The 12,380-nt window shown below is 44.3% G+C and overlaps 2 protein-coding genes across 2 annotated transcripts in view; one reads left to right on the top strand and one right to left on the bottom strand.

The window, feature by feature from the left end:
* TMEM163 (transmembrane protein 163) overlaps window positions 1-12,380 on the bottom strand; it is a 337,532-nt gene that overhangs the window by 116,280 nt on the left and 208,872 nt on the right. Inside the window, exons 3-4 of the mRNA XM_006880747.1 lie at window positions 5,339-5,382; window positions 4,028-4,119 (exon numbers count right to left, since the gene is read on the bottom strand). Coding sequence (XP_006880809.1) covers window positions 4,028-4,119; window positions 5,339-5,382 — 136 coding nt within the window. The remainder of the gene's footprint in view (window positions 1-4,027; window positions 4,120-5,338; window positions 5,383-12,380) is intronic.
* LOC102864103 (28S ribosomal protein S21, mitochondrial-like) lies at window positions 9,877-10,161 on the top strand. Its single transcript, XM_006880746.1, has one exon. It carries the CDS (start codon window positions 9,895-9,897, stop codon window positions 10,156-10,158), a length of 264 nt encoding a protein of 87 aa, XP_006880808.1. The 5' UTR covers window positions 9,877-9,894; the 3' UTR covers window positions 10,159-10,161.

Raw genomic sequence — 12,380 nt, 5'->3', positions numbered from 1 at the left:
AACAGGGTCGTCTCACCGAGGGTGAAACCAGACTGTTGCTTGGAAGCAAGGATTCTGAAGCTTCACCTGACATAACTTAAGCAAAGAGGGACCAATCCTTGGAGAACATCATCATGCATGGAAGGATGGAGAGAGAGTGCAAGAGAGGAAGATCCTCAATGAGATGAATTGACTCAGTGACTGGGGTAATAGGGGTAGGCGTGTAAGAGACAATGAGGTTGTCTCAAGATAGAGCAGGGTTCAGAGCTGCTGTACACAGAGTCTCTATAAGTCCCAGGCAACTCAACAGCACATAACAACAACAACAACAACAACAAAACTTATCTTTCATTTTATAGGTAATGTTTAAAACCTCAAAGGCAAATAATTATCAGATTTATAGAGATACTGATAATGAAAGGAAAAAACAGTGAAAAAGTTTTAAAACTTGAGGTATTCAACTTACATCAGAAGCAACATATACAATGCAATCACGAATACAGAATCCTGTTTTAAGTTAGGAACTTCTTGCATTTGCATTAAAGAGTTAGAAGCATTACAATAATTTCTGTGAGAGAGATATTGTTGGTGTGTTCTTTTTTACTCTGATTTATTTACAAAGTTTCAATACATTGCTTTTCACAAAAGATCCTTCCCATTTCTGCCACCCCAAACACCCATCCAATTCTGTTATGATTAACACTCTATGTCTCACATCCACACCCTCGCCCCCCCACCTTGGATCCCCATACTCATTCTACAATAATGGGTGCTTTTTTATTTTTTTATTATTACTTTTAATGAAAATTAACCAAAACTTTGGACTTCCATTATTTCATTGTTGCACTCCCAACCCCCACCCCACTGCCCCCTAGTTTACTCTTCTCTTTGAAAAGTAAAAGAAAAATTCTTCCATTGTTATACAATTGTTATACAATCCCTTCCCACTTCGTTCTGGACTCCTGCCATGACAATCATATATCCCTTTTAAACAGTTCTTTCCCCCATCTATTTCAATGCAGTATACATAATTTATCCCATCTTTCACAGTCTCCTCCCAACCTGGATATCAGACCTCTTTTACAACAGTGGCACTATGCAGTATTTGTCCTTTTGTGACTGATATAGGTTTTATACAATATTTGACCTTTTGGGATTAAGTTAATTCACTCAGCATAATGCTCACAGTTCCTGCCACATTAAGTAGTAATTTACAAAGTGATTGCTCCTGCGTGCTGCATAGTATTTCACTGTATGAATGAAACACAACTTCTCAATCCATTCATTTGTGGTTGGACATCTGGGCTATTTCCATGTTGCCCCGATGGTGAATAATGCTACTATAAACATTGATGTAAAAGTTTCTGTTTGATCCTCGGGTCTCATTTTCTTGGGGGTATATTCTAAGCAATGAAATAGCGGAGTCATATGGAATTTCTATGTTCAGCTTTTTGAGGAAGTGCCAAACTGCGTTCCAAAGTGGTGGTGGTGGTGCTTGTTCTTGTTGTTGTTGTTAGGTGCCATCGAGTTGAGCACAACTCATAGCAACCCTATCAACAAAAAGTTCTGAAACCAGTCTTGTCCTTCACCATCCTCACACCTTCTGATACACAAAAGACCACTGTAGCAGTCACCTTGTCAGTCCACTTGGTTGAGGGTCTTCCTCTCCATTGCCAACCCTCCACCCTTCCCAACACCATTTCCCTCTCCATCTCCCAGCAATATGTCCAAAGTATATGAGGCAAAGCCTCGTCATTCTTGTCTCCAAAGAGCACTCTGGCTGCACTATCTCCAAGACATATCCATTCTTATTCTTGGCCTTCTATGGGATGTTCAGGAACCTTCTCCAACACCACAGCTAAAAAGCATCAATTCTTCTGTCATCCTTATTTACTGTCCAGGTCTCAGATGCATGACTAGTAATTGGAAAGACCATGGCCTGAATCAGATGCACCTTAGTCCTCAAACTGACATCATTACTTCTCAGTAATTTGGAAAGGTCCCTAACTGCAGATTTTCCCAGTGCAATGCATCTCCTTATTTCCAGACTGCTTGTATCAAGGGTGTTAATTGTGGATCCAAGCAAGATGAAGAGGTTGACAGTTTCAATCTCCTCTCCATCCATCATGATACTGCCTACTGATCCAGTGGTAAGAATCTTTGTTTTCTTGATATTGAGATGCAATCCATACTGAAGACTGCATTCTTTGATCTTCTGCAACAAGTGCTTCAAATCCTCCTCACTTTCAGCAAGCAAGATTCTGTTATCTGCATAACACAAGTTTTTAATGAGTCTCTCTTCAACCCTGATGCCACACTCCTACTACATTGCCATGGTGGTTAAGACAGCACGGTACTGGTACAATGACAGACACATAGATCAATGGAATAGAATCAAGAACCCAGATGTTAGCCCACCTCCCTACGTTCAACTGATTTTTGACAAGGAGATTAAACCGTGAAGTGGGAAAATGATAGCCTTTTAAACAAATGGTGTTGGTAAAACTGGAAAACTATCTGTAGAAAGCTCAAGCTAGATCCATACCTCACACCATACAGAAAAACCAACTCAAAGTGGATAAAGGACCCAGGACTAAAACCAAGGACTATAAACTTCATTAGAGAAAAGCTTGGAAGAACTCTAGAAGCCCTAATGCACAACATAAACAGTCTTCCAAGCATCCTGAAAAACCTACTACCAGAAGAGGATAAAATAGATGAATGGGACCTTCTAAGAATCAAATCCCTATGCACATCCAAAAACTTCTCCAACAGGGTAAAAAGGGAAGCCACAGGCAGGGAAAATATATGACATGTCTGATAAGGGACTTATATATAGAATTTATACTCTATTTTTTAAGTTCTTGTACCTCTTTAACTATTCTATCAATTTGTTCTTTCATCTTTTTTATTTTCTCCCTTACTGGCTCATGTTGCTCCTTATCAACATATATTGGACTATTATCTTTGGAGTGTTTGCTTTCTTAACTGTTTCTTCCATCGTTTGCATTTTCTCTCTTACCTGTTCAAGTCACTCCTCATCAATGTATTTCTTCTGGATTGTTGTTTCCGGGTTTTTTGCTTTCTTAACTGCTTCTTCCATCATTTGCATCTTCTTCTGTAGCTGTTCAAATAACTTCACATCAATATATTTCTTCCGGTTCTATCTAGGGTATTCATTGGGTCTGATTTTTTAGGAGATGGGTTATTTTGTTTTTCATGATAACTGAGGTAGACTGCTGCTTTCTTGACATTATGTGAGTCTTTTCTTTGTAGATGTTTGTCATTGTAACTGTATAGTGACCAAGAGTACGGCAGTGTTTTGTAAAGGAGCTGTATATTTGTATTTTCTACTTGGCAGGCCTCAGGTCAAACAGCTGTGATCCCCACAAAGTACCTGAATGGAAAACCAGGAAGCCTTGGTTTTCCCCTTTGAGAACTGGCTCTGTCATCTCACTCAAGTTCCAGGTGTCCTGCTCCGATATTGTTGGTTTTATCTGAGGCACAGAGCAGCTGGCAGCTTTTCCTCAGTCACAGGCCAGCAAGTGGTGGAGCCCAGACATGAATTTAGAAAGAAAATAAAATCCAGCCCCTGAATTTAAGCTATTACTACCCAAGGGGTTGGAAATGGTGTAGAGATGGGAGGTGGAAAGGACAGAGACCTTATGATCATAAACAGGATTCCTTCAAAGACAAATCATCACCCATAATACAAAGGTTCAGCAAGCAAAATCCAATACAACAGACAGGGGTGGATAACAAGCAAAATGATTCGAGAGTCTCAAGGTGCCTTCTCTAAGTTACAGTAGAGAACACATCTTACTTAGAAGCAAAGAAAGAACATGAAATTCAAGAGAAGAAAGATTCCAATAATAGAATGAGACAGGATGAAAGGAGAGGCCATCACTCTGACCATCCCAGGAGACCCTGTCACATGACTTGACAGACAGAGGCCATCTGAGACTGTCTTCTCATCACTGGGTCTAAAGCTACAGTGGCCTCATTTGCCAGGGTTCTGCAGATTGGAAGGAGATCAAAAACCACTTACATGTATTCCCTGTGGGCAGAGTGCACAGCGGCCGCGTTGCTGTAACGCCACAGGACAATTGCTGACGACAGGACATCCAGAATGGCGTCAAACTAGGAGAAAGAGACACAATATTAGTTTTTCTGAGTTAATAAGGCATGACTGTGAAGACACGGGGAAACTGTGCTGGGATTCGTAACATCACTTCAGTGCACAGAGAGAGGCTGCCCAGCTGGTCCTGAGCCACTTGCCCTCACAGAGCAGCTGGAGACTAGGCTGGTGGCTTCCCTCGGCCATCCTCAACATAGCTCTTGCTTGAGAAGCTGCCCTGAGCAGAGGTCTTAGGGGGGAGAGACTACAGGGCCCTGGCTCCCAGCTCTCTAGAAATGTGGAGGGCTCCTGTTCTTAACCACACAGAACTGACTTCCTGATAGCCAGAAAAAGTATCCTGGTGTCTTCCTGTAAATCCCAAGCAAAAGATTCAGGGTGAGGAGTGTGTTTCTGGCTCTTAATGAGACTGCCCTACCTGGAATCTGGAGAGGTGGGGTGAATGGGTCACCCAAGAGCTTTCAGAAGTTGGTCAACATTTTGAAACTGTACAAGTAATTCAACGCTTTTCTGTGAGTGGTTGAGTGAGAGAATGAATGAGCTGCAGAGGTGTAGCAAGGGTGGGAGGAAGCAAGTTGCGTGTGTGTATACATGTGTGTACGTGTGTGGATGTGGAATGAATGAATGTCTTCTTAAGATTCTGAAAAAAATCTGCAACATGCCTCAAACATGGAGTTCCTTATGTCTTCCTAACAAGCAGAGACAGTGGGGACTGGAACACACCCCTCAGGTACTGCACAGGAGGGCCGACACTTCAGGAGTTCTTCCATGAGTCGTCCAGCACACTGCACTTCACACTTGGAAAATCACAAGCGCTAACACTCTCTTAAAGGAAGCTTGGGCACTCAACATACCTGATCTGCACAGCAGTGTGGACATCTCATTCTCTGAACCACTCCTGCAAGCAGGCAGACTCAGGCCTGGCTGCCCCCAGCAGCGCCAAGCTTAACCCTCAGCACCTCTCTCCCCACCCCATTTTGTGTCCATTCTCAAGTCCACACCTAGTCATGGCAAAACGTGACTGCACTCATCTGACTGAGAATACATTCTCAGTGCAGTTTATTCCGGCAAAGTGGACATTTTACAGTGCTATTCCCACAAAGAATGTTTTCCTCATGCTAAGCTCTCATGCTGATTAACTTCTTATTTGAGGATATAGGGTGAGACCAGTGGGCTCTGGATAAACGTGCAAAACTTCATAAAAGTATATTTCAAGTTACTTACTGCAAACCCAAAAGCAGAGGCGCTGTACCTCATAACGGAGACAGCTAAAAAGAAAGAAAATATCATTCAGAATATTTTAAGACTTCATGGCTATATCTCTCTCATATGGGAGCACATTCATATCTTTGAAATAGCCTCTTAAACATCAGTGCCCAGTTCTAAAAGAATAAAATTAAAAGTCTACGTAGGATCAGAATTTTTTTTTTAAAGTAAAGCATATGCTAAAAAGACTGCCAGGCACCATGTGTAACATCTTCCCTTCCCTGTGGGTCCTGAAGCCCTGGATTCAGAACCAGAGAGCATGAGCGGGTGCCAATCAAATATCTTCTTTGACATTGATAATTCAGCAAATGGCAATAGAAAGCTGGGATTGACACTCAACCTTCATTGTGAAACAGCAAACTGGCAAAACTATCTGATAAAAGGGTAATGAGTGATGCTATCTTCTTGCATTTGCCAAGGCTGGCACGGTCAAATAAAATCTATGCCTCTCAGGGTTTAAAATCAAATGCACACCTCAAAAAAGCTGTCAAGAAAAATAACTAAGAGGTAATTTTTTATTTAATAATGCCATGGTTGTTAATTGTCATCAGTTCAGCCCCTGACTCAGGGCAAACTGAAGCACAAGAAAAAATAATACTGCTCCGTCCTGAGCCATGCCCAGGAGCAGGTGCTGATCAACTCTGGGGAACCAGAGCCAAGCCCAGGAGCAGGCACTGATCAACTGTGGGGACACACCACCCCCTTCTTCGGAGCCCATCTCAGCCAGGACGTTCCCTCAGCTTCTGATCCACCTCAGAGCAGTACATGGGTCTGGGCATGAGGAGTGTAGGCTGTGTTGAGACCTCTACATCTTTTAAGTGCAGGTAAAAATTCTACCATGGAGCCACCGCAGCTCCAATTAAGTAACAGATACCCACAACTGTAGATGTTACAACTAAAATGTTTAAATATGTTTTAAGTATTCAAAACTCTGTCTACTTTCTGGAGACCAAGTCAACTGGGCTCTTCTGTAATATTCAGCTTCAAGGACTGCTGTTTTGATTTAACTGTGATGTATCTCAAAAGAAAAAGGCATGCTTAACAACTTTGCATTCGTCTTGAAACAAAGAATGAAACCCCATCCCAAGGGCAAGGCTCTGAATTGGGTTGTCTGTGATGCCAGGTCTCCCTGGTGGTGACAGAGCAAGGATGAGGTGCATAGGCTGACACCTACATGGATGTTCACTCAGTTGCCACAATGTCAGCTCTCTCTGACACACTCCCTGCTCTACACGTCATCCAGGAGGAGCCCCTAATAGCTCTGTGGGTTCTGACACTGTCTCCAGCCTGGAGTGGCTTAAATCAGAGGCACTCAACCCAATGTTGCCCAAACATCTTTTCTTTTTCTGTGAACAAAGGATTAAGACAGAGAGTGAGCCGAATCAGTTAGTGTATGTTTCTAGAACTGAAACTTGTCTACAGTTGGTCATCACTTGCTAGACAGGGGACAGAGGGACAGTGTGGTCACACACAACACTGGGGCAGAGACGGTCAAAGACTTCCTGCTGCTATCACAGCCTTCCTGAACTCAGCTTCACTCCAGTCCTCAGCCAGATGAGGAAGGACATAAAAAGCACAAACCTCGCGTCTCCCCATGTCACAGCTTTCACAGGTTGTAACCTCAGTGTCACCATTACTGAGCTTTTCCTCTGTGACACCACTGCGTGGGCTCAATGCCTCAGTCTCCAGATTAATATTATTGTTGTTGTTTATTACCACTGAGGTAGAACTGACTTAAAACTGACCCTTGCGAGTTTTCAGTGGCAGTAAATTACATGGGAGGAGACAGCTCATCTTTTTTTTTTTTCCTGTGGGCCAGCTGGTAGATTTGAACTACGTACCTTTGAGCTGGCAGCACAACTCCTTCCCACTAGTTCACCAGAGCTCCCTAGGCTCATGTTGTTGTTGTGTGCTGTCAAATCGGAACCTACCCACAGATGACCTTCCAGTGGATTTTCAGATGCAGTAAATTGCACAGTAGGAGACAACCTACACTTCTCCATTGGAGCAGCTGGTGGATTTGAACCACATGACTCTGGGATTGCATCACAGCTTCTTATCACTAGGTCACCAGAGCTCCCTCCCTAGGTTCACAGTCAAGTACAAATTAAGTGTGCCATCTTGACATTGACATGGGCTTCTTGTTGCTCAGAACTGGTTTATAAAGAAGGCAGCATGGAGAGCAGTATCCCCAGACCAGCCCAAGGGCAGCATGACCTTTCCAAAGAGCATCAACTCATGGCCCAGATGGCATGTGCAAAAGAGACAGCTGACCCCTCACAGGGCTGCCCTGAGTACTGAGAAGCCCTACAAGCATTGAGCTTGCAAAAGGAGTCCTTGGTAACCATTACTTAACCTGAAACAGCAAACCTCCTGCCATCAGGTTTACTCAGCCTCATCACAGCCCTCCACGGGTTTACAAAGCTGTACATTTTGGCCAAAGACTGTCCATCTTTATGCCAAGGAGCCCTAGAGGATTGAACCACTGGAGAGAGGCGGTCTTTTGATTAGCAGCATGGCACACTATGGACTTTGCTGACAAGAGCTCAAACCAACAACTAGGTGTAACAAAATTTTGTAGAAACACGTCAAAGGGAGTCTCTGTTGTCCTTTACAACCTGCTTTTAGGCTATCTTAGCTCTATGCCTTTTGTAAGTTTCTGTAGGCTACTTCTTTATCAGCTCTCTCAATAAAACCCCTCATTGCCTGTAAGAGCTGAGCCTCCAGCAGGTTTTCATGAGACTATAAATCACGCAAGAAGACAGTGTCCATCTTTTTTCCTCAAAGCAACTAGTGGATTCAAACAAGCAGAGAAGTATCACCTCTGGGGTATCAGCACAGGACCCTACAAGTTATGAGAGTGCCCTTCTTCACTAGCAGATCTATTCACTTCTACTAAAATCTTGTAGAGTCCTGGGTTGAGACGAAATACTCAGTTGGCAACCACAAGGCTGGTGGTTCAAGACCACCCAGATATATCTTGGAAGAAAGGCTTGATGGTCTACTCCCCCAAAATTACACACTGGAAGATCTGTGGGGCATGGATTCTATTCTAATGCACTTGCGGTCACCACAAGTCAGAGACAGAGCAATAGCAACTGAACAGGAAATAAAGAAGAGATGTTCAGGCGGCACTTCAGCTCCGCTCCACCAGTACTCTCCTGCCCGTGGACCACACTGGAGGACTGCCCCAGGGACCCTAACACCAGTGCTTTCCTGACCCTCACACCAGTGCTCTCCTGCCCGTGGACCATGCTGGAGGACTGCCCCAAGGACCCTAACACCAGTGCTCTCCTGACCCTCACACCAGTGCGCGGACCACGCTGGGGGACTGCCCCAGGGACCCTCACAGAAGTGCTCTCCTGCCTGTGGACCACTCTGGAGGACTGCCTCAGGGACCCTCTACATCAGTGATCAGTGGCTACATCAGTGATCTCCTTCCCAGGGACCAGGCATGGGACTGCTCTGCTGACCACCACACGAGTGCTCTACAGCCAGGGAACCATGTTGGGGGACTGTCCCATTCACCATTCCAGAAGAATTCTTACTGTGGAAAGTTGCCTTTTTGACCACAGCCTACTTTTAAAATTCTTTCATCTGAGCTCTTTATTAGACAGAGGCACTGATAAAGTGATAGAGATGTCAAAGCGGTTGACCACTGAAAATTTCACTACACTGAGAAACACAAGGAATTTGGTTTCAGAGACTTTGGAAGCAAATTCAGCCCACAACCCCTAAGAGGTAAGGTTCCTTGACTCAGCCAGAGACAGGTGTCAGGATTTCAAATGCTCAGAATCACACTGAAAGGTTCTTTTAGTGTGAGTAAATGAAGCCTCCAAATGCAGGAGGTAACCTGGAAGACAAGTAAAATGTTCCTACTGCTCCATTCCCCCACGGGCCAACGAAGATGAGACAAAGCACTCCAGGTTCACCGAAGTCCTTCACAGAATGGAAGGATTAGCACATACTATTTACCTTTAAATTGGCTCCATTCAATTTCCTTGGTAAGATGGAAAGATGAAAATGTAAAAAATTGCACGGGGAATTGAGAATACGCTGAAGGACCCTACACACATCAGCTTTCCTTCAAGACCAACTCCTCGTTCTGGCTACTTAATAACAGAAACACATTGGCATGAGGGCAGAGGTGGGTCACTCACCAAGGTCTTGCCTGCTGTGCTGGGAACTTGGCCTTGAATCTGACCAGTGCCCCTCCTGGGCCACCACCAGCCATTTGCCAGTGGAAGCTTTTGTGTTGGTATAAACAGAACAGGGTTCTGTGGAGATTCCAGATTAAAATAAAGTGCCCTACCTCTGAAAACCAGCCAATGAGAAAACCTGCAGATCATCTTGGGGCTAGGGTCACCAAAGGAGAGGTTCAACGTGGCAACAGTTAAAGACTGCATCAGCCCAGCACCCACATAGAGGCCTGCAGGCTGTGTAAAAATTTCTCAAGTGTCGGGTTTTGGTGGTTTTTTTGATTGAGAGAGGAGTGAAGACTTAAATCCAAGATCATGGCAAGACATTTGAAATTCATTGCCAGGACTGTGATGGTACAGGATGGCAACATGGAAAGTGCATACAGGAGCCTGAACAGAATCCTAAGCATGGATGGGCTCATTGAAGACATTAAGCGAAGGAGATACTATGAGAAGCCCTGCCGCAAGCGACAGCGGGAAAGCTATGAGACCTGCCGAAGGATCTACAACATGGAAATGGCCAGAAAAATCAACTTCCTGATGCGAAAGAATCGGGCAGATCCATGGCAGGGCTGCTAAGGCAATTTGTGTCTCCACTTGTTTTTTTCTTGCATCCATATATTCTCTTACTATTCTCAACAATAAACTCAGTCACTTGTATGCAAGAAGACCTGCAAATAGAGATAATCCGACTGGTAAAAAAAAAAAAAATTTCTCAAGTGTCAAGTAACAGCTTTGTTTTGTTTGCCTGTACTTACCATGACACATCCTCATTCTGAGATAAGGACGAACTTGAGAGAAAAGGGTCGGATTGGATTAGTCCTTGTCTCCTGGGAAAATAAAGCAATCTGTGGGGTTTTTCATCAGGATGTTTTCAACATTCGTCACATCAAAAACGGGTCCCATTTGAAGAACAACAGTCATGAGTCAGGAGGAATCCTCCACTGCAGAGAGGACCTGGCCGGAGCTCCTAAATCCCACACATACATTTGGGTGAATGTGCCTGAGGCACCATGCACCTAACCGAAGTCCTGTAGTGCCTTTAATCCAGCTGCTATCTCTTAATAGTGGACAGCTCACACAATTATGCTCCAAGCTGGCCAGGGTCACAAAGAGAAGGAGCCATGCAGCTCTCTCATAAGGTGGGCCCAGGGTCAAACAGGGGCCACTTCACTACAGGTAATGAAGTCGCTGCAGCTGTCAGCCTGCTTAACAAACACCACGCTGGCTCAGAGTGGAGCTCCTGACTGTCAGCAGCTTCTAAATTCATCTGGATGATCCTGTCATCAGAATGCCTTGGGGGAATGTTCAAGAATGGTTCTGTCCCTGTTGCTTGTAGACCATGCTCCACTGTTCATCATTTTAGCATGCACCCAGGCAGCAAAGAGGTAATGTCAACCTTTACCCCATTCCCCAGAAGCTGTGGCCTCTGCTCCCACTCTTACTCCACCCAGAGAAGCAGAAATAGATGATCATTTGATGAGACTGGTCTTACACACTCCACAATGCACACTGAGAATGTGACATGAGTCCTCAGCCTCCACGTTGTTATTCTTTTTTTATTTAAGACAGCAAAAGCAAGCTAAACCATATGCTGTGGAAATTCAAATTCATTACCACTGAGTCAGAAGCAACTCATAGTTAATTCTTCAAGGGGTTTTCTGAGGCAATAAATCTCAAGAGAGGAGACTGTGTCCATCTTTCTCCTGTGGAGCCTCTAATGAATTAGAAGCACCAGGGGGCTCAGCCTTTGAGTTAGCACCACAACTCCCTATGGGCAACCCACCAGTGTGCTCCGGATGCCACGGAGTCAGTTCCAATTCACAGTGATTCCGTATGTGTCAAAGCAGAACTGTGCTGTGGTGCCTGATTTTTCTGATGTAAATCACCAGGCCTTCCTTCTGAGGCAACTCTAGGTGAGTTCAAACCACTAACCTTGCAGTTAGTGAGTGTCATAAACATTTGTACCATGCACAGACTTCTTAAAATGTTCATCTGTAAAATGAAGATCTGTTGTTTGTGGATTCTCCTACCCTTTCCCCATCTTCAGGTCCAACTATTCACACAAGAGCACAATTCCATTTGAGCCAATCTGCACCAAGTGGTTTTTCCTGAAAATGTTGGGAGATGGGTGAGCTGACAGGATGACAACTTGGTATTGCAGATGGCAGTTTTGCCCAAGTGGGGTTAAGGTTGCCTCAGAATGAAGCCAAACAGAGAGAATTAATGTTACACAAGACAGATGCTCAGACTTCTCTCAACAGTTGCTGAACCTCTGGACTCAATTCTGCCTGAAGTCTATCCCTCCACTTTTCAAATATGTAAGCCAACTGGTTACTAGTGTCTGTTAGTTGCCTTCAAATGTGCCTCTGATTCAAAGCAAACCCATGCAAAGAAGGAGGAAATGCTGCTCAGACTTATTCTATCCATGAACAGCTGAAGACTGTACCACTGCCATCCAGAGAGCTGTCCTTGCTGGGTTTCCGAAGTAGACCATCAGTCCTTTCCTCCTGGTATTTCTTAACCTGGAAGCTCTGCTGAAACTTGTTTAGCATCACAGCAACAAACAAGCCTCCTCTTATAGACAGGTGGTCGCTCTGCACAAAGAGCACTTGCAGGGAATGGAACCCAGTCCTCCCACACGGAAGGGAAGGATTGTGTCACTGCACCACCACTGCCCCTACAGGGAACCACAAATTACCCTACGCCAGTCTGAGTTTGTATCACTTGCAGTCATATGTATCTGAATGTCCTATTCCTTAATCCAGTAATAATTACCTTTAAAAACCTCACAGTTTATA

The sequence above is a fragment of the Elephantulus edwardii genome, unplaced genomic scaffold, assembly GCF_000299155.1.
Source record: "Elephantulus edwardii isolate Elephantulus edwardi_28Jun2011 unplaced genomic scaffold, EleEdw1.0 scaffold00010, whole genome shotgun sequence".
Taxonomy (NCBI): Eukaryota; Metazoa; Chordata; class Mammalia; order Macroscelidea; family Macroscelididae; genus Elephantulus; species Elephantulus edwardii.
The sequence above is the reverse complement of the archived record's forward strand: the minus strand, read 5'-3'. Positions and strand labels throughout refer to the sequence as shown.

What these genes read in the sequence shown, in the direction of transcription:
- LOC102864103 (XM_006880746.1), top strand. Translation starts at nt 9,895, where the DNA reads ATGGCAAGACATTTGAAATTCATTGCCAGGACTGTGATGGTACAGGAT.